Source organism: Mobula hypostoma, chromosome X1, assembly GCF_963921235.1.
Source record: "Mobula hypostoma chromosome X1, sMobHyp1.1, whole genome shotgun sequence".
NCBI lineage: Eukaryota > Metazoa > Chordata > Chondrichthyes > Myliobatiformes > Myliobatidae > Mobula > Mobula hypostoma.
Genome location: NC_086128.1, coordinates 26,896,232 through 26,918,499, shown reverse-complemented (window position 1 = coordinate 26,918,499; position 22,268 = coordinate 26,896,232). Strand labels below are relative to the sequence as shown.

Here is a 22,268-nt window from a genome sequence, read left to right as displayed (position 1 = left end):
CATGCTGTTGATAACGACTTGGAGGTGGTGGATGTACTTAGAAGGTGCTGGAGGAACTCAGTGGGTCAGGCAGCAACTGCAGAGGGAAATGGACAGTCAACTTTTCAGGCCAGGACCCTTCACCTGATTCTGAGCCCAAGCTCATTGGCATCGGGACACTGTGCAAATGAAATGCTGTGGGTTGAATTCTGATGGGGAATATTTGTTTTGATGTGGTAGTGTTTGAACGTGAGCCAGCTCCTGGTCAATTTTGGGATGAGCACCATTCATGAAATCACTCCGAAGCAGTTCTCTTACATCTGCCCAGCCCTGCTCTACCAGATCGAGAGTCGAGTCTGCATCCACCATCACGATTCGCTGGAGATTCAGCAGAACAGCAAGCTGTCTAAATCAGGTGAGAATGTTCCCATTCCAGACCCTTTCCTCCTTGTGTTGTCTTTCCCTCCCAGCATCCCTCCGGACCTCGCATGACCGGCTGCCCTTGAATGTGCAATTGATTGCTCAGCTGTAGCTGAGCTTAGAAATTTCACATACCCCTGAGCAGGAGAAAAGACCTGGATTTGTGTACCCACTTGTGTTCACGTTCTACCAGACACTGTCGTGTAATCCTACCCTCAAGTGAACTTCTGAGGGCTCAGAGAAAACGAACTGGCATGAAGCACAAATCCAGGATCACACCAGTGTCATCTTCACCAAATGTTCCCAAAAATACTCAGTGTCCACACCTTTACGTACTGTTGTTATGCATTTCCCATTCAAGCAATTTAATAAATTAGTTTATCATTGTCACAATTGCAGAGGTACAGTGAAAAACTTGTCCTCCATACAGATCATTTCACCACGAAACAGAGTAGAGAATGAAGTGTTGCAGTTAGAGAGAAAGGGCAGTGCAAGGAGTCTGTCCCCAGGCGAGGCTCAGTTTGTGTGTGTGCGGGACCCATGCCCCTCTTACTCCAGTTCAAGCATAACACATTCCCATTTGTTCCTGTTTGCCTGCATTTGGCCCTCCAGACCTTTCCTATCCATGTACTTGTCCACACGCCTTTTAATGTTGTTAATGTACCTGGCACAATCACTTCCACACATCCACCATCTTCTGGGTGAAAAGTTGCCCCTCAGGTTCCTATTAAATGTCTCCCCTCTCACCTTAAATCTAGTGCCCTCTAGTTTCTGATGCCCTAACCTTGAGGATAAAGACTGTGCACATTCACCCTATTGATGCCCCTTGTCTCCTACACTCCAGCGAGTAGTCCCAACCTGCTCAACGTCTCCCCATAGCTTAGTCCTTCGAGTCTCAGCGATTTAGCAATGCAATTGGCGTTGACTTCTGTTTTTCCCCTTCCTTACAGTGTGGCTCTGGGGCTTTCTTGCCATTACTCTGATCAGCCTGATGTCACTTGTGGCCATTGCTATTATTCCCTTCCTCAGCCGCTCCTTCTACAAAGCACTCCTCCCGTTCCTGGTGGCGCTGGCAGTTGGCACGCTCTCTGCAGACGCTCTGCTTCACCTGATACCTCATGTAAGTATGACTGACTGACTGTGGTTCATTCATCTGGGGTGGAAGACATGTAGCCCCCTTCAACCCATGACACAGGGACAGAGGAAGACATTCTGTTTCTCAGGTCTTACAGCCAAACAAAATTTCCCCCCAATCCCCTCAATCCTTTCCTATCTATAGACCTGTCCAAGCGTCTTTTAACTGTTGTTAATGTACCTACCTCAACCACTTCCTCTGGCAATACACTGTTTCCAAACACTGACCAACCCCTGGGTGAAAAAGTTGCCTCTCAAGTTCCTATTCACTCTCCCCTCTCACCTTAAACCGGTACTCTTTAGTTCTTGATTCCCTAACCCTGGGGAAAAGACTGTGCACATTCACCCTATTTGTGCCCTCATGGTTTTATGCACTCTATAAGATCACCACTCAATCTCTTGTGATCCAGTGAATAAAATCCCAACCTAGCCAACCCCTCTCTGTAACTCAGTTTCTCGAGTCCCAGCTAATCTTTGTATATCTCATCTGCACTCCTTCAGTTTCATGGCATATTTCCCGTAGCAGGGCAACCAGAACTGAGTACAGTACTCCCAAGTATCTTGTTCAGCTAGAAGGTCTCCCTTCCAATGGATGGGGAGCAGATGTTTGTGGCTTAATTGGCCACTGGAAATTGCTCTGGTGTGTAGGTGAGGTGTGGGATAGTGAGAGAATAAAATGGAATTCGTTTAGGATGAGTGTAAATGTGTGATCAGCATGGACTTGGTGGGCTGAAAGGCCTGTGACGTGATAACTATGTGTCCTCAAAGGAGCTAAAGAGGGGCAGGGCAATCATTGTGTAGCCCTTCAAGGTCTGTAGTAGTAATGCAAAGGAACTGACACTAAGGCACATGAGCATTGCCACTTGAGCCAAATGTGAAGACCTGTCCCTCCCGTGTCTTTCTGTTCAGGCTCAGGATCACAGGCACAAGGGCTCGGAGAACACAGACAGCCGCCCACTCCTGGATGGTAGGGACTTTCTCTGGAAAGGCCTCTCTGCATTGGGGGGCATCTACCTTCTCTTCCTCGTTGAGAGCCTCCTGCGTTTGTTCAGGAACTGCAACAGACAGGTGAAGGTAAGTGGCAAAATAACCAGGCTAGGAGAAGTTCTACCTGACATGTTGCAAACACTTCACAAGTTTTGGCGCGTGGCCAAGTGGTTAAAGTGTCGGTTTAGTGATCTGAAGGTCGCTAGTTTGAGCCTTGGCTGAGGCAGTGTGTGTGTCCTTGAGCAAGGCACTTAACCACACATTGCTCTGCGACGACACCGGTGCCAAGCTGTATGGGTCCTAATGCTCTTCCCTTGGACAACATCGGTGGCGTGGAGAGGGGAGACTTGCAGCATGGGCAACTGCTAGTCTTCCATACAACCTTGCCCAAGCCTGCGCCCTGGAAACCTTCCAAGGCGCAAATCCATGGTCTCACAAGACTAATGGATGCCTAAAAAAAGAAGCATAGAAAACCTACAGCACAATACAGGCCCTTTGGCCCACAATGCTACGTTGAATATGTCCTTACCTTAGAAATTACCTGGGTTACCCATAGCCCTCTGTTTTTCTGAGCTCCATGTACCTATCCAAAAGTCTCTTAAAGATCCTATCGTATCTGCCTCCACCACTGTTACTGGTGGCCCATTACACGCACTCACAACTCTGCGTAAAAAACTTACTCCTGACATCTCCTCTGTACCTACCTCCAGCCACCTTAAAACTGTGCCCTCTCATGCTAGCTATTTCAGCCCTGGGAAAAAGCCTCTGACTATCCACACAATCAATGCCTATCATTATCTTGTACACCTCTATCAGGTCACCTCTCATCCTCCGTCGCTCCAAGGAGAAAAGGCCAAGTTCACTCAACCTATTCTCATAAGGCATGCTCCCCAATCCAGGCAACATCCTTGTAAATCTCCTCTGCACCCTTTCTATAGTTTCCACATCCTTCCTGTAGTGAGGTGACCAGAACTGAGCACAGTACTCCAAGTGGGGTCTGACCAGGGTCCTATATAGCTGCAACATTACCTCTCAGCTCCTAGACTCAATCCCACGGTTGATGAAGGCCAATGCACCGTATGCCTTCTTAACCACAGAGTCAACCTGCCCAGCAGCTTTGAGTGTCCTATGGACTCAGACCACCCTCTGATCCTCCACACTGTCAAGAGTCTTACCATTAATACTATATTCTGCCATCATGTTTGACCTACCAAAATGAACCACCTCACACTTATCTGGGTTGAACTCCAACTGCCACTTCTCAGCCCAGTTTTGCATCCTATCAACATCCTGCTGTAACCTCTGACAGCCCTCCAGACTATCTTTGTGTCATCAGCAAACTTACTAACCCATCCCTCCACGTGTGTGTTTCAACGAAAGGCTTGCACGCACACAGAAAATCGACTCGGGCCAAGGAGCCTGTATGAATGTCTATTGCTCTATGACTATAAAAAAACAGGGAAAGATAGCTCATTGCTTTAGTAAAACACTACACCTTTTGCTCTCGGTGTTAGTAAAACCCCTCCTTGTGCCACAGAGGTGCAGACCCAGGTTCAGATTATCTCCATGGGACATCTCTAGTTGTGGTACTGCAAGAGGACAAAGTGCCTATGGTGGGGGATTAGCCCGGAGTGAAAATTCTGGTCAGTGACTTTCTGTCTGGGAAAGCACCTGTAGAAGTGTCATCTTCTCAGAGGATCTATCCTGGGCCCAGCTCATTGATACATTCACTAAGAAAGCACGCCAGTGGCTGTACTTCATTTCTGCAGATGTGCGGTGGAGACCATTCTGACTGGGTGCATCTCCACCTGGTGTGGAGGCTCCAATGCCGAGGATCACAAGAGACTGCAGATGGTTATAAACTCAGCCAGATCCATCACAGGGACAAACCTCCCCAACAGCGAGGATATCTTCAAAAGGTGATGCCACAAGGAGGTGGCATCCATCATTAAAAACTTTCACTATTCAGGACATGCCCTCTTCTCATTACTACTGCCAGCGGGGTGCTACAGGAGCCTGAATGCCCACACTGAATATTTTAGGAACAGCTTCTTCCCCTCTGCCATCAGAGTTCTGAATGGTCCACGAACCCATGAACACTACCTCATTGTTCCTCTTTTTGCACTATTTATTTACTGCAACTTACTAAACCTTTCCTATCTGTGCACCTGTCCAAGTGTCTTTTAAATGTACCTGCCTCAACCACTTCTTCTGGCAGCTTGTTTTATGGCTATTACTAGAGAATATTGTTTTAAGGTGAGTGGAGGGAAGTTTTAGGGGACATGTCAGAGGTAGTTTATTTTGTTTTTTTAAAACACAGAGAGCATCAAGTGTCTAGAGTGCACTGCTGGGAATGGTGGTTGAGGCCGATACGTTAGGAACAGTTATTAGGCACATGGATGTAAGAAAAATGGAGGGTAGTGGGCAAGGTGTTAGATTGATCACAGAGTAGGTTTATATACTGTAGGTTGGCATAACTTTGTGGGCCAAAGGGCCTGTACCGTGTTGTACTGATCAGTGTTATAATATCTTGAACAACAGCAATGTAACAGCCAACTTCTGGATTCAATGCCCTGAATGAGGAAAGCCAACCTGCCAAACACCTCCTTCACCACCCTGTCTATCTGTGATTCCACTTTCAGAGAATCATGTACCTGTACTCCTCGATTCTTCTGTTCTATAGCACTCCCTGGGGACCTACTATTCACTGTGAAGGTCCGTCTCTGGTTTGTCATCCCAAATGCAACACTTTGCTCTTACCCAAATTAAACTTCAGTTGCCATTTCTTAGCCCACTTACCCAGCTGGTCAAGGTCCCACTTAAATTCTGATAGCCATCTTGATTATCTACAACACTACCTACTGATTTTTAGTTTTTTGCTGGCAGTTGGAGGAAAGGATGCCACAAAACAACACATTTCACATCATACAAGATGGTGATAAAAAACCCAGTTCTGATTCTGTGCTCCACGTTATTGCATTTATTCCATTATCAAGCCAACTGGCCATCTTTTAGTCTTGGGTGTCCTTCCCTTTGACAGTTTTTAGGAATTTGTTTCTTTCCTCTTCTATGGTAATATTGGGAAGTAGCTGAACAGGTGCCTTTCTTCCTTCTGCTCAGAAGCCAACAAGATTTTCAACAATGTTTAAAGCATCTAAAGCTTACTAAACAGAAAGAAACCAATGTTGCAAAAGTACCAATGCTGGTTATCTTAGCAGCTGAAATGACATTCAGACTCACTGGATACTACAACATGGAAACAAGTCCTTCAGCCCAACATTTCCATGCCAACCAAGCTGCCTACACTTGGCCCATATTCCTCTTAACTTTCCAATTCACGTTACTGTCCAAATGCCTTTTAAAGGGATATTTTTAGGACATGGAGGCTTTGGAGAGGGTGCAGAAGAGGTTCACTGGGATGCTGCCTGGATTAGAGTGCATGAGCTATAAGGAGAGATTATTTTCTCCGGAGATGCAAAAGCTGAGGGGAGAATTTAAAATTACATGAGGCATAGATTGAGTAGTCAGACAGAATCTTTTCCACAAGGTAGAAATGTGAAACACCAGATGGAAATGATTTTAAGGTTAGATGGGAGGGGCATTTTTTTTTAAGTAGAGAGTGGTCGGTACCTGGATTAGGTTACCGGGGTGGTAGTGGAATCAGGCTGTGAGGTGGAGTTCGATATATGGAAGGAATGGAGGGATGTACTGTAGATGATACACAGGAGGACATTTAGTACAAATTGGCATCACATTATGGGGTGAATGCCCTGTCCAGTGCTGTACTGTTACCTAGGTGTTGTTGTTTGATTTTGTGAGCTGCTTGAGTTATTTAAACAGGGTGTAAATATCAGCAAGGTCTGGTTCTGTTTCGACTCCTACACTCGATACACTTTGTAATCCAACATAAGCAGTTGCCTGCTCCCTGCGTCTCCACTCTCCTGATGCCTGTAGTAATGGTGAGGTCAGTGCTATGAGGGTTGGGGCTCTTGGTCAGGTCAGAACCCTGGCAATGAGGAGGGATTATTTGGGTGCCAGCTAATGATAGAATTTTTAAAGTACAGGTGTCCCCCGCTTTTCGAATGTTCACTTTATGAAACCTCACTGTTACGGAAGACCTACATTAGTACCTTGTTTTCCCTTTCAGAAGGTGTTTTCACTGTTACGAAAAAATCAGTGCGTGATAAAAGGCAGCGCGCGCCCCGAGCAGCCGCTCTCCCCCGGATTCGGAACGGCATTGCTTAAACACGTTGCCTGTGAGCAGCCGTTAGCAAGATGAGTTCTGAGGTGTCGGAAAAGCCTGAAAGAGTAAGGGTGTTACACTTAGCGTAAAACTAGACATAATTAAGCGTTTCGATCGTGGTGAACGAAGCAAGGACAAAGTGAGTTTGGCTTGTGGAAGTTGACGAAAATGATGTTGAAGAGGTTTTGGCATCCCATGGCCAAGAACTGATAGATGAAGAGCTGATGCAATTGGAGGAGGAAAGGATAACAATTGAAACTGAATGCAGAAAGTGAAGCAACTGTGTGAGATTTTCGCTGCAATGATAAAGTATGACTTTAATTTTGAAAGGGTACGTAGGTTTAGGGGATATTTGCAGGGTGGTTTGAGTGCTTACAAACAACTGTATGATAGAAAAATGCGCGAGGCTCAGCAGTCAAGCAAGCCTTCCACATCAGCCACAGCAGACGACGAACCTCGGCCTTCGACATCGAGGCGGGCAGTCATAGGAGAAAATGAGCTGCCTGCCCTGATTGGTGATGAGATGACACCCCTGTGTCCCACCACCCCAACACCCGGGCCCCGGACAGATACTGTACCGATTTGCAAAGAATGCAGCGGTAGCTGGGAGGCACACAGCACATTGTTAAGAAAAAAGCCGAAATAAGAATGCTAATTAATTAGGTGCCGGGCAGCACCTAATTAATTAGCATGTTTATTTCGGCTTTTTTCTTAACAATGTGCTGTGTGCCTCCCGGCTACCGCTGTGTTCTTCGCGGCAATGTATCAGGTTGGCGGCCTGGAGGGTGGGGGCCACTGTACCACCCAACCTGCGACGACTCAGTCTAACACACCATCATCAGTGTGCTCGGCGCTGTTTTCCCAATTCTGGTAAGTGATACTACACTGTACATACATTTCTACTTTATATAGGCTGTGTATTTTTACGTGTTATTTGGTAGATTTGGCAGCTTCATAGTTTAAAGGTTATTGGAGAGCGTGTTTATGCCAACAGCGCTTGTGTGAGATTTTCTGCCGAGAGCGCTTGTGTGAGATTTTCGCTACGGAGATCTGTGCAGGCAATTGTTGCAGAGAAGTATTTCTACTTTATATAGGCTGTGTATTTATCATATCATTCCTGCTTTTACTATATGTTAGCTGTTATTTTAGGTTTTATGTGTTATTTGGCATGATTTGGCAGGTTATTTTTGGGTATGCGAATGCTCACAAAATGTTCCCATATAAATAAATGGTAATTGCTTCTTCGCTTTACGACATTTCGGCTTACGAACCGTTTCATAGGAACGCTCTACCTTCGGATGGGGGGGGAAACCTGTAGTGCTAATGATAGACTGGATACATAGAACAATATTGCCAGCACAATACAAGCCCTTCAGCCCACCATGGAACTAATATTTGGATATATTACCCCCTCCCTTCTCCAACCTAAAAGTCTAGTTGCTCACACTTGGAAGGGACCTAGGAGATCACCTCCTGCAGCATAGAACGTTCTTGCCTTTATTAGTTGAGGCAGAGCTCAAGAGCCAAGACGTTATGTTGCAGCTATATAAAACTCTATTTAGGCTACATTTAGAGCATCATATTCAATTTTAGTCACCCATTATTGGAAGGATGTTGGGGCTCTGCAGAGAATGCTTAAGAGGTTCACCAGGACGCTGCCTGGATTAGAGGGTGTGAGCTATAAGGAGAGGCTGGACAAACTTGGGTTGTTTTCTCTGGAGCAGCGGAGGCTGAGGGGAGACCTGAGAGAGGTTTGTAGAATTATGAGAAGCATAGACAGAGACAGCAGAGGAGAGCCAGGAGAAATGCAGCCGTGGTTGCCACCACTACTACATATACATGTACATATCCCACCTGCAATAGAGCTTGTGGGTCCAGGATAGGACTGTATAGTCATCAAAGATCTCACTGTTAAAGGAGTGGACATCGTCATCGGATTTCGATGGACAACCGAAGAAGACAGAGCAAACAACTGGTATCTTTTCCCCAGGGTTAAAATGTCTAGTACTAGAGAACATGCATTTAGGTGTAGAGGGGTAAAGTCAAAGGAGATGTGCAAGGCAAGTTCCCCCCCCCCACACACACACACAGAGGTGGGTATCTGGAATGTGCTGCCTGGAATGGTGATGGAGGCAGATACAATAGAGGTGTTTAGCAGATAAGCACATCAATGTGCAGAAAATGGAAGGATGTGGACATTGCGTAGGCAGAAGGGATTTGTTAATTAGTGTCACAGCAGCAACCTTGCACTCACTGTCAGTAAGACCAAGCAATTGATTGGGGACTTCAGGAAGCACTGAGGGAACACACACCAATCATCGTTACAGCATCAAAAGTGGAAAGGGTGAGCAGTTTCAACTTCCTGGGTGTTAACATCTGTGAAGATCTATCCTGGGCCCAACGTCTTGACGCAATTACAAAGTAGTTGCATTTTCAAGGAGACAGCAGCTGTACTTCATTAGGAGCTTGAGGAGAGGTCACCAACAGCACTCACAGGTGTACTGTGGAAAGTATGGAGGGGCCACTGCACAGGATCAGAAAAAGCCGCAGAAACTTGTAAACTCAGCCAGCTCCATCCTGAGCACTAGCCTCCCCAGCATCCAGCACACCTTCAAAAGGTGATGCCTCAAAAAGGTGGCATCCATCATTAACCCCCATCACCCAGGACATGCCCTCTTCTCATCGCTACCATCGAGGAGGAGGTACAGCAGCCTGAAGACGCACACTCAGTATTTCAGGATCAGCTTCTTCCTCTCTGCCATCCGATTACTGAATGGACATTGAACCTGTGAACACCACCTCATTACATTTTCCTCATTTTGCACTGCTTTTTAAATTTAATTTTATACATATATACTTCTTGATGTAATTTATATTTTTAAAATTATTATATATTGCAGTGTACTGCTGCCTCAAAACAAGTTTCACAGCATATGCCAGTGATATTAAACCTGATTCCGATTCTGAGGGGCTTAATTACAAGTTTAAATGGTGAAGGACCGTATTGCTCTATGTTCTATGTTGTATATGAGACTGGAATTGATCACAGATTGGCAGCAGTGCCAATTGTAATCAGACTCTGCTACCTTTCCATTTTATATCAACTTAATCTTTCCATCCCTCAGCCACCAGACAACAGGCAGCAGAAGGAACAGGCTGGCCTCGAGATGGGCGTTCCAACCAACACTGAACTTCGTTGCTTAAGACCTGCCCAAGGTAATTAGGTTTGCAGACTTTGGTTTCTACTGGGTACTATTGTTTGGGGAAGGGGGTAGAGGTACCTCCCCACACAAGAAGAAAGGGATTAATTGTCCTGCAAGCCCAGCCAGAGCTCATGGACCAACCTGAGTGAAGGAGATATGTCAGGAGGCTGTCCGCCCATTAAAGCCACTGGACACAGGCTGAAGGTCAAAGCTGGAGGCCACATGGATGTGGACACCTTTGTGGGAGAAGGCAGAAGGATGAGAGGGGGCCCCCCTCAGGGGTGGAAACCTCCCTGATTATCTTGGGAGCAACACCCAGTCTTCTGAAGGGACTAGGGAGAGAGAAAGTGTCAATGCTTCGGGTCAAGGCCCTGTGTCGGGATGTAGGCTGCAGAGGAGGGATGGCTGGTGTAAAGAGGAGGGGGAGCAGTGCTGGGTTAGGGGCCTGACATAATCGGTGGACAAGGGAAGTCAGAGGTGACAAATAGGTTTCTGCTCCCCTATCTGTTCCACCAATCACATCAGGCCCCTGTCCCACCACAACCCCTCTCTGCTTTTTGCTAGCTACCTTCCCTCTCCACTCTCAGTCCAGAGGCAAGTTCTTGACCCGATATTGACAGTTCCTCCCCCACCTCACACTGAGTTCCTCCAGCAGACTGGGTGTTGATCGTTGGCACAAACACACATCTCTCTGTAAATTTTGATGTACACGTGACAAATAAAGCTATACTTAAAAATCTTTTCCTTTAAACTGCACAAGACCCAGGAACTGGCGGAGGATATTCACCACCTTAATCATACTTTACCAGTCACATGGCTAAACTCTATATCCCCTGATACCCTTTGAGTGATAAAATTCATACAGTTTCAGGTTTAAATTTAACTTAATACCTGGCAAGCTGCTTGCCTGCTTGTTCATTTGGTTCAGAGTTGGGAATGGGGGTGGGGTGTTTCATTGCTTGGGGTCATGTGTGTAAAATGGCCTTGTGGTGTAGTTGAACATATACTAACTGAAAGATTCATTAAGTGGCTTTGAATGTTCAGAGCCTTGCAACAGAACTGAGCTGGATCAGGAGGAAAATGCATCCAGTGGACCCTTCACTCACCAACCTACCAGTGAAATCAGCAAAGGGCCCTGCAGGGAGTTCTCTGACGATCCTCCGGCTGAAACGTGGGGGTCAGAGGAGCAGGAACATGAGCATGGACATTCCCACGGACATTCCCACCGTCTGGAAGGCCTACAGAGCTCTGGGATAGTGGATATTGCTTGGATGGTGATGATGGGTGACGGCATGCACAACTTCACTGACGGACTGGCGATTGGTGAGTGATGAAGCTCTAGTGGGAGCTAGGAAACCTTGTGATTCACAATGCTTACGTAAGGCCGTGCCCCAAGAAAAAACAGACACGAACAAGGTAATAAAACTACTTCTCCGGTGAGAGGGTGTCCCTCTGACACTGCCACTCTCCCTCAGTACTTTACCCAGCACTGTCCCTCTTACATTGCAACACTGACACCCATCAGCACCAAGTGTGGGTCACACCAACTGACTCTTTGTGATACCCATCAGCAGGTAACTGTTCTTCTTTACTTTCTAACACCTATTCTCCTGAGGTGATGAGGGCAGTTGCTGGTAATTTGTTCCATGCCTGCTAAGGTACTAAAATAGTCATAAAGTAATACAGCATGGAAAGAGGCTCTTCAGCCCAACTGATCCATACCAGCCAAGATTTCCATTTGCCCATGTTTGGCCCATATCCCTTTAAATCTTTCCTATCCTTGTATTCATCATAGAGTCACAGCACTGAAAGAGGCTGTATCCATTTGCACCTAGGTTAATTGGTCACATGGGTGTAATTGGCCAGTAGGGCCTGTTACTGTGATATATTTCTAATAAATAAATATATGAACCTGTCCCAGTGTCTTTTAACTGTTGTTAACATACCTGCCTCATCTACTTCCTCTGGCTGCTTGTTCCATATATGGACCACCCTCTGGATCCTATTAAATCTTTCCCCTCTCACCCTAAACATCAGTTTTCCAGTTTTTATTTCCCCTACTCTGGGGGGAAAAGACTGTTTCCAGCCTACCTCTGATTTTACACACCTCTGTAAGGTCACTCCTCAGCCTCCTACACTCCAAGAAATAAAATCCCAGCCTCCTCGAAGTCTGGCAACATCCTCGTTAGTCTCCCTTGCACTCCTTTCAGTGAGGAGGCGAGGTGCTGACTAGGAGCCTCAGCAACATTAACTTGATTCATTCTCACCAACAGGGGCAGCATTTTCCGCAGGAATTTCAGGCGGATTGAGTACCACCATTGCTGTGTTCTGCCATGAACTACCCCATGAGCTGGGTGAGTTGGTGTCCGTGGGTGGCTCTGCTGGATATTGATATCCCTTCTTCCTTTGCCCTGCTGTCTGGCTCTGCACACCCGTATTTGCCTGTTCTCCATCCTCTGCCTTTTTCTGTCCGTCTCCCTCATTCTCGTACACGCCAATGAAAAATGTCACAACCAGTTGAACCTCTTTCCGTAAATGCAGTACCTCCCTCCACTACTCCAATCTAAAAGTTTGGATGTTTCTCCTGTTGGCAAAGATGTTCATAATCTTCCTGCTTTATAAGATAATGAGAGCTGTGGCTTCTAGTATTAGACATTTTGTCCCTGGGAAAAGAATCTCTACTTTATCTCTGCTTCTCATAATCTTATAAACTAACAGGTCTCCCCTCAGTCTCTGCTGCTCCAGATAAAACAACCCAATTTTGTCCAACCTCTCTTTATAGCTCACACCCTCTAATCCAGGCAGCATCCTGGTGAACCTCTTCTGCACCCTCTCCAAAGCCCCCACACCCTTCCTGTAATGGGGCGACCAGAACTGCACACAAAACTCCAAGTGTGACCTAACTGAAGTTTTATACAGTGGTACTGTTATGTTGCTGACAAATGGTTACAGGCAAATAAACTGCTTAGATTTCTGTGGAAGTTCCCCTCCATGCACTGTTGAACCTGTTTGTCTATTTCAGGTGACTTTGCTGTGTTAATGAAGGCAGGGGTTAAAATGAGACAGGCAGTGAAATTTAACCTGGTATCTGCTGTCCTCAGTTACTTGGGCATGGTGCTTGGAATTGCTGCTGGACAGTACACAGACAATGTAACCCCCTGGATCTTCGCAAGCACCGCAGGAATGTTCCTTTATGTTGCTTTGGTTGACATGGTGAGTCACTCTCCTTTCTAACTAAAATATCTTACGGGGAATGTAAAAGGACGACCTTCTGTTTAAGCAACGCCATCTAGATCCTAGGAACCAAAGGAATGGAAGAACTTGTGAGGTGTCGTCACTGTTATTGGATGAGTAAATACAGCAAGCTCCCACAGACAGTGCAGTAACTGCTGGAGCAACAGAGTCGGTCAGGCTGTGTCTCATGAGGGAAATGAACAGTCCACGTTTCAGATCAAGATCCTTGAGGCTAGCAGAGGGGTCTGCTCCTTTGGTCATTTGTCCTATGTGTCTAAATGCTGAAGTTTGTTTGAAACACTCCTCTGAGGTGCCTCAGGATAGTTTGGCCTCATTAATGAATGTGTAATAAGGTGCACCCTGGGTTACGAATGGCCGGACTTATGGAAATCTGAACTTTCACAAATTCTCCCATACATCTTCAAAGCATTTTTCAAGTTAGTAATAAAAATGTACTGAATGGTGTATTTAAGGCAGAGATTGATAGATCTGACTGGTGAGGGGTTACAAGGAGAAAGCAGGAGAATGGAGTTGACAAAATGATCAGGCATGGAATACAGCACCTGTGGAGGGAAATGGCCAGTTGACGTTTCGGGCTGAAACCCTTCATCTGGACTGAAAGAGTAGACGGGGGTAGCCGGTATTAAAAGATGGAGGGAAGGTGATAGGTGGATCCAGGTGATGCATGTGGGGAATCATAGGTGGGTATGGGAGGGATAGAGTTGGAATAATGTCAGGGGCTGGGAGGTGATGGATAGATCCAGGTGAGGTACAATAGGCAGATGAGAGGAGTGAAGAATGAGAATGATGTCAGGGGCTGGGAGGTGATAGGTGGATCCAAGTGATGGAGATGGAGTAGGGTGACAGGGAGATGGGGAATGGGGATGATGTCAGGGGCTGGGAGGTGATAGGTGGAAGAGTGGTGGACTTGCAGAGATATTGGTTTACAAGCGACTTCAGCAACAAAATCCTTGCATAACCCAGGACTGCCTGTGCATGGAAACTACTGCAGATGCTAGAAATCCAGAACAAAAACAAGGATCGCAGGGAATACTCGACAGGTCAAGCAGCCTCCATGAGGGGGAGAAACCGGATGAACGTTTCAGGTCGATGACCTGTTTGGGGGCTGTCTTGATTGGATGACCTGTTGAGTCTGTCAATGTGGCATAGTGATTAGTGTGTTGGGCTCAAAATCCATTGGGGACTCCCACACAGGTTCAAATTCCATTCATGATGACACATTCCAATCAACCATGATTGAGTGGCAGAGGAGACTTGATAGCCCAAATTGCCCGATTTTGCTCCCATAGTTTGTGACTCCCCCCATTCCTTTGTGACCCCCGCGGGGTGTAGATTGTGGCTCAGCTGATAATCACTCCATCTTTCTTTCAGCTTCCTGAAATACTGCATGGACAATCGAAAACAAGACAATACAGTTATCTCACTCATTTTGTCAGACAGAACCTGGGCTTCCTGCTGGGAGCTGGAGTCATGCTGTGCATTGCTCTGTTTGAGGACCGACTTCTCATCGACATCAGTTCTTAATAATTTACAGTCAACAAGCACAGAAATGAGGTTCAAAAACAGAGTGTCTTCGAGCCGTCTCTCACAAGTAGAGTATTGTAGCTATATACTTTGGATAGATTTTCATATTTCTCGAACTGAACTCCAGCAATACTTGTTTCAAAGATGCAGCATACCCTCTGTTGAGTTGTTGTTATTCCAAAACCTTGGTGTGGACGTGGGAGGGTCTGCCCCTGATAATGACTGAGGAATTGTATTACAGGATCACAAAATACTAACACCCACCGTGGTCTCTTCTGGATTTCTCCAAACATTCACACCTGAGGTACAGCACAGAAACAGACCCTTTGGCCCATCTAGTCCATGCCAAACTGGTAATCTGCCTAGTCCATCAACCCAGACCTGGACCATAGCCTTCCAAGCCCCTCCCATCCATGCATCCATCCAAATTTCTCTTAAATGTTGAAATTGAACCTAGATCCACCACTTGTGCTGGCAGCTTGTTCCACACTCTCACACCCTCTCAGTGATGAAATTCCCCCTCATGTCCCCCTTAAACATTTCACTTTTCACCCTTAACCCATGACCTCTCGTTGTAGTCTCACCCAATCTCAGTGGAAAAAGCGCATCTATACCCCTCATAATTCTATCTACTTCTATCAAATCTCCCCTCATTCTCCTATGTTCCGGGGAGTAAAGTCCTAACCTATTCAAACTTTCCTTATAACACAGATCCTCAAGTCCTGACAACATCCTCATAAATTTTCTCCACATTCTTTCAAACTTATTTACATCTTTCCTAAAGATAGGTGACCAAAACTGCACATAATACTCCAAATTAGACCTCACCAATGTCTTATACAAGTTCTAACATAGCATCCCAACTCTTGTACTCCATCCTTTGATATATAAAATCAATTTGCTAAAAGCTTTCTTTATGACCCTATCTACCTGTGATGCCACTTTCAAAGAATTATTCATCTGTATTCCCAGATCCCTCTGTTCTACCACACTCCTCAATACCCTACCGCTCACCATGCAAGTCCCATGTTGGTTTGTCCTCCCAAAGTGCAATACTTCCCATTTGTCTGCATTAAATTCTCAGCTCATTTTTCCCAACTGGTTTAGATCCTGCTGCAAACTGAGATAGCCTTCCTCACTGTCCAGTACATCCTCAATCTTGATGTCATCCGCAACTTTGCTGATCCAGTTTACCAAATTGTCATCAATATCAATGATCTGGATGATAAACAACAACAGACCCAGCACTGATCCCTGTGGCACATCACTAGTCACCGGCCTCCAGTCAGAAAGGCAACCATCTACTACCACTCTCTGGCTTCTCCTGCAAAGTCAATGTCTAATCCAATTTACTCTCTCATCCTGAATGCCAAGTGACTGAATTTTCTTGACCAACCTCCCATGTGGGACCTTGTCAAAGACCTTGCTAAAAGTCCATGTAGACAACATCCACTGCCTTGTCTTCATCAACTTTCTTGGTAACATCTTCGAAAAACTCTATAAGATTGGTTAAACATGACCTACCATGCACAAAGCCATGGTGACTATCCCTAATCAGTCCATGTCTATCCAGATACTCATATATCCGGTCCCTTAGAATACCTTACAATAACTTTCCCACTACTAATGTCAGGGTCACTGGCCTATAATTTCCAGGCTTATTTTTAGAGCCCTTCTTAAACAATGAAACAACATTAGCTATCCTCCAATCCTCCGGTACTTCACCTGGAACTAAGGATGTGTTCAATATCTCTGCTAGGGCCCCTTCAATTTCTGCACTAGCCTCCCACAGGATCCATCTTGAACATCTTGTCAGGCCCTGGGGATTTATTCAGCTAATTTGCCTCAAGACAGCAAACTCCTCCTCCTGTGTAATCTGTATAGGGTCCATGACCTTGCTGCTGCTTTGCCTCAGTTCTACAGACTGTGTCCATTTCATGAGTAAATACAGATGTAAAAAATCCACTTAAGATCTCCCCTATCTCTTTCGGCTCCATGAATAATAACCACACTGATCTTCCAGAGAACCAATCTTGTGCCTTGCAATCCTTTTGCTCTTGATATATCTATAGAAGTTCTTGAGATTCTCCTTCACCTTGTCTGCTAGAGCAACCTGTCTTCTTTTAGCCCTTATTATTTGTCCTCTTGCAATTCCTTTACTCCTCAAGTACCTCATTTGTTCTTTCCTGTCTACACCTCCTTTTTCTTAACCAGGGCCTCAATACCTCTTCAAAAACAAGGTTGTTTCCTAAACCTGTCATCCTTGCCTTTTACTCTGACAGGCACATACAAACTATGTATTCTCAAAATTTCACTCTTGAAGGCCTCCCACTTACCAAGTACACCTTTGCCAGAAAGCAAACCATCCCAATCCATACTTGTCAGATCCTTTTTGATACCATCAAATTGTTTTTTCTCCAATGTACAATCTCAACCCACGGACCAGATCTATCCTTTTCTATATTTACCTTGAAACTTATGGCATTGTGATCACTGGATGCGAAGTGTTCCCCCCACACAAACTTCTGTCACCTTCCCTGCCCCATTCCCTAACAGGAGATCTCGTATCACATTCTCTCTAGTTGGAACTTCTATGTACTGATTAAGGAAACTTTTCTGAACACATTTGTCAAACTCTATCCCATCTAGTCCTTTTACAGTATGGGAATCCCAGTCAATATGTGGAAAGTTAAAATCACCTACTATCACAACCTTATGTTTCTTGCAACAGTCTGCGATCTCTCTACAAATTTGCTCCTCTAAATCCCGTGGACTGTTGGGTGGTCTTTAATATAATCCCATTAACGTGGTCATACCTTATTTACTCTTCAGTTAAACCCATAAAGCCTCAGTAGATGAGCTGTCTAGTCTGTCCTGACTAGTAATGTCATCCTTCCCTCTTTAATCTGTCCCACTCTTATCAAGTCTAAAACAACAGAACCCCAGAATATTGAGCTGCCAGTCCTGTCCCTCCTACAACCAACTCTCACTAATGGCTAGAATATCATAATTCTGATCCATGTCCTAAGCTCATCCGCCTTTCCTACAATACTCTTTGCATTGAAATATAGACAACTGAGAATTTTAGTCCTACCATGCTTAACCTTTTGATTCCCGACTTTGAACGAAGGCTTAATAACATCTTTCCCCACAACCACTCCACAATCTGAAGCCCTCCCTCCCTCACCATCTCCTTAGCTATGTGCTAAACTGTATGATCTTCCTATTTTTGGCTGAGCACGTGGCAATTCTGAAATCACAATCCTGGAGGTCCTGTCCTTTAAGTTAGCCCTTAACTACCTGAACTCGCTTTACAGAACCTCGTCACCTTTCTTACCTCTGTCATTGGTACCGGCATGGACCACAACCTCTGGCTGCTCACCCTCCCACTTAAGAATGCCGTAGACTCAATCTGAGATGCCCCAGACCCTGGCACCTGGGAGACAATGTACCATCCGGGAATCTCACTCTCATCCACAGAACCTCCTGTCTGTTCCCATAACCAATGAATCCCCTGTCACTACAGCTCACCTCTTCTCCCCACTCCCTTCTGAGCCACGGAGCCAAACTCAGTGCCAGAGACTTGACTGCTGTGGCTTTCCTTTGCTATGCCAAACCCCACACCAGTATCCAAAGCAGTGAACCTGTTGTTAAGGGGAATGATCACAGAGGTACTCTGTACTGGCTGCTTATCCCCTTTATCCCTCTTGATGGTCACCCAGTTACCTGTGTCCTGCACTTTGGGTGTAACTACTGTCACAATGGGGGCATTGGGAATGGACCCAAATGCAATACACAGACACTGAAGTACTAGGAAGCAGGACCTGGGCTAGGACATGGACAAGAAACAGGGAAACCGGACAGGGGACTATGAACTAGGAGCCTGGGCTTGGACCCCGAGCCAGAGACTGGACAAGGATCCAGAACTTCGGGCTTGGGCGGCAGAACAGGCAAGGACATGACATGACTGCAGGACTGGAGGCTTGGGGTCTTGAGGCTCGAGGCTTGGAGACTGGCTTGGGGTCTTGAGGCACGAGGCTTGGAGACTGGCTTGGGGTCTAGGGTACTTCAAGGCTTGGGTATGGACTCCGAGCCAGAGACTGGGCAAGGACCCAGAACTTGGAATTTGACTCGGGCTCGGACGCCAGAACTAGGCGAGGACAAGACGAGGCTACAGGACTGGACATGGCTTGGGTGAGGAACTCCTGGGTAGGGCGAGACACAAGGACAGGTAAAGGCACTTGGACAGGACTCAGATAGGACTGGACTAGGCACGGACTGGACGAGGGCCTTCAGGAGCACAGAGCCTTGGACTAGCAGGAGCACAGAACACAGAGCCAGGACCACTCTTTGGGAACAGGATGTAGGGCCAGGACTCATACACAGAACACTGAACATGAAGAGACGGATCCCAACACAAGGTGGCGGCAAATGGCTGGACCTACCTAGTGAAGGCGTGGACACAGAGAAACAATTGCACCCAACAAAAGACAGTTCCTTATCTTGACCTAACAAGGCTCCGGTTTTGCTCCAGCGGTAAAACTTCAGCGATACAGGCGGGGTATCCAGGCTAAGTGAGCAGGCAGAGAGTCAGGCAAGGGGGGGAAAGACAAGGAGGGGAACAGACAATCCAGCCGGGAATCCCTGGTTTGCAGAGGTATTTATGTCTCAGCCACAAAATGAGAATCATGTGCCTACAACAGAAACTGGGAAAAACCAGAATCCCTGGAATAAGGAACTATGTACCAGACCGCGAACCGGAATACAGACTTCACAGACCGGACCATGACAGTAACGCACCCCCCCCCACCCCCATGGGAGCCTCCCGGCGACCCAAAAGGCTTTTCCAGACTATGGACGACATGGGTGGGTGGGGGGGGGGGCATTGAACAGGAGAGAACCAGGAAGGCGAGAGTGAAGCGGCAGTGTCTGTGTCGCTGGGTCCAAGTCTGGCTGGGCTGTTCTGTCACAATGGGGGCGTTGGGAATGGACCCAAATGCAAGGCACAGACACTGATGTACTAGGAACCAGACTAGGAAGTAGGGACCTGGGCTAGGACATGGACAAGAAACAGGGAAACTGGACAAGGAACTATGAACTAGGGGCCTGGGCTTGGACCCCGAGCCAGAGACTGGACAAGGACCCAGAATCTGGATCTTGGCTCAGGCCCCAGAACCAAGCAAGGACATGACATGACTGCGGGACTGGAGGCTGGGGTCTTGAGGCTCGAGGCTTGGAGATTGGCTTGGGGTCTTTTGTCTTGGGTCTAGGGTAATTCGAGGCTAGGGTATGGACTCCGAGCCAGAGACTGGGCAAGGACTTAGAACCTGGGATTTGACTCGGGCTCGGACTCCAGAACTAGGCGAGGACAAGACGAGGCTACAGGACTGGACGTGGCTTGGGTGAGTAACTCCTGGGTAGGGCGAGACACAAGGACAGGTAAAGGCACATGGACAGGACTCAGATAGGACTGGACGAGGGCCTTCAGGAGTACAGAGCCTTGGACTAGAAGAGACAGGAGCACAGAACACACAGCCAGGACCCCTCTTTGGGAACAGGATGTAGGGCCAGGACTCATACACAGAACACCAAACATGACAAGACAGATCCCAACACAAGGTGGTGGCAAATGGCCGGACCCCCCTAGCGAAGGCGAGGACACAGAGACAGTTCCCAACACTAGGTAGCAGCAAACAGCCAGACCTACCTAGCGAAGGCATGGACACAGAGAGACAATTGCACCCAATAAAAGACAGTTCCTTTATCTTGACCTAACAAGGCTCCGGTCTTGCTCCGGCGCTAAAACTTCGGCGATACAGGCAGGGTATCCAGGCTAGGTGAGCAGGCAGAGAGTCAGGGGAAAAGACAAGGAGGAGAACAGACAGTCCAGCCAGGAATCCCTGGTTTGCAGAGGTATTTATGTCTCAGCTCCAAAACAAGAATCATGTGCCTACAACAGAAACTGGGGAAAACCAGAAACCCTGGAATAAGGAACTATGGACCGGACCGTGAACCGGAATATGGACTTCATGGATTGGACCATGACAACTACCTCCTTGTATGTCCTGTCCATCAACCCCTCAGCCTCCCAAATGATCCACAGTTTGTCCAGTTCCCTAACACAGTCTGTTAGAAGCTGTAGATAAATGCCCTTCTTGCAGATAAAGTCGACAGAGGCCCTCCCACATCCTGCAAGAGGAGCATTTATCATGCCTGGCACTTCCTATGCTCTAACTGTGCAATAACGAAGAAAGAAAGAAAAATTAAATGAAAATAATCTACCTATGGCCTTCACCTCTACTCACCAAAGCCTGGACTCCCCACTCTAACAATGACCTAATTATGCACAATCCAGTGCCTCCTTGGGAAGTGTAGCACACAGAATGTGTCCACACTGTCCCAGGTCACTTCTTTTGAGCTTCCTCTCCCGCTACACAATCCAATGTCTCCTCAGGAACTGTGGCGCACAGGTGGACTATCCAAAATTCCCCACCAGAGGAAGGATTGTAGCTCGAAACAATTCCCTTATCAGCTTCCAGCCCTGTACCCAATCCACACTCCTACCTGTAACACCTACACACCCGACATCCCTCACTGGTACACGCTGCACACCCCACTGACACCCCACACTCCTACCTGTAACACCTACACACCCCACACCCTCATTGTAACACTGACACACCCCCAACACTGTAACTCTCTGATACACTCTGTGTCCCTCACTGCGATATTAAATGCAAATTCACAGGGATGTGGTACACAATTATTCATCATATCACTTTTGTTCCTCTTATTGTAACATGCTTGGATAGATGTGTAAGAAATTACAAAAAAAATTTATTAATCAACGATCTTGTGTTCAACTGATTGTTATGCTCTCCATACAAAGAAATTTGATCTGCTGTTTAATGTGTATGATTCCCAATAATAACATTTAAACTTGATTTGATTCTTATTTTTGCTTTGCCAGTATTTTGCTTTCCACCACTCAGTCTGATGTGGATGCTTTGGTAAGCAGTTTGGGCTGTGTCCAGCTCTAAACCCACCTGGCGAACATTGACACCTCCCTCTCTGATGGTTATCCTTCTCTTCCCCGTGGTTGGGGTTCACAGCTGTCTAACCACTTCCATGAGGAACCCCAAGGATGGATTTAGTGTGTGTGTTTATAGAGTTATACAGCCCAGAAAGAGGCACTTTGGCCCAACAAATCATACTGAACAAATTGTCCTCCTGAGCTAGTCCCATTGTCCGTGTTTGGCCCACATCCTTCAAAACCTTCCTATTATTGTACCAGCTCTGCCATGAGATGGACACATGATCTCACAATTACAGTACCTTGTTATGATCTTGGACCTTATTGTATGCCTGCACTGCAATTTCTCTATAGCTATTGCACTATATCAGGGGTCCCCAAACTTTTTTGCACCGCGGCCCGGTTTAATATTGACAATATTCTTGCGGATCAGCCGGTGGTGGTGGTGGTGGGGTGGTGTTCAAGTTCAACAGTGCGTGACAGGGAATGA

At 46.6% G+C, this 22,268-nt stretch overlaps 1 protein-coding gene across 1 annotated transcript in view; it reads left to right on the top strand.

Moving 5' to 3' along the window:
• Positions 1-21,705, top strand: part of slc39a5 (solute carrier family 39 member 5) — a 52,344-nt gene extending 30,639 nt beyond the window's left edge. Inside the window, exons 4-11 of the mRNA XM_063037663.1 lie at positions 220-394; positions 1,350-1,519; positions 2,443-2,607; positions 9,889-9,979; positions 11,011-11,289; positions 12,240-12,320; positions 12,989-13,179; positions 14,593-21,705. Of these exons, the coding sequence (XP_062893733.1) occupies positions 220-394; positions 1,350-1,519; positions 2,443-2,607; positions 9,889-9,979; positions 11,011-11,289; positions 12,240-12,320; positions 12,989-13,179; positions 14,593-14,745 (1,305 nt within the window). The 3' untranslated portion in view covers positions 14,746-21,705. The remainder of the gene's footprint in view (positions 1-219; positions 395-1,349; positions 1,520-2,442; positions 2,608-9,888; positions 9,980-11,010; positions 11,290-12,239; positions 12,321-12,988; positions 13,180-14,592) is intronic.
• Positions 21,706-22,268: the final 563 nt, after the last annotated feature.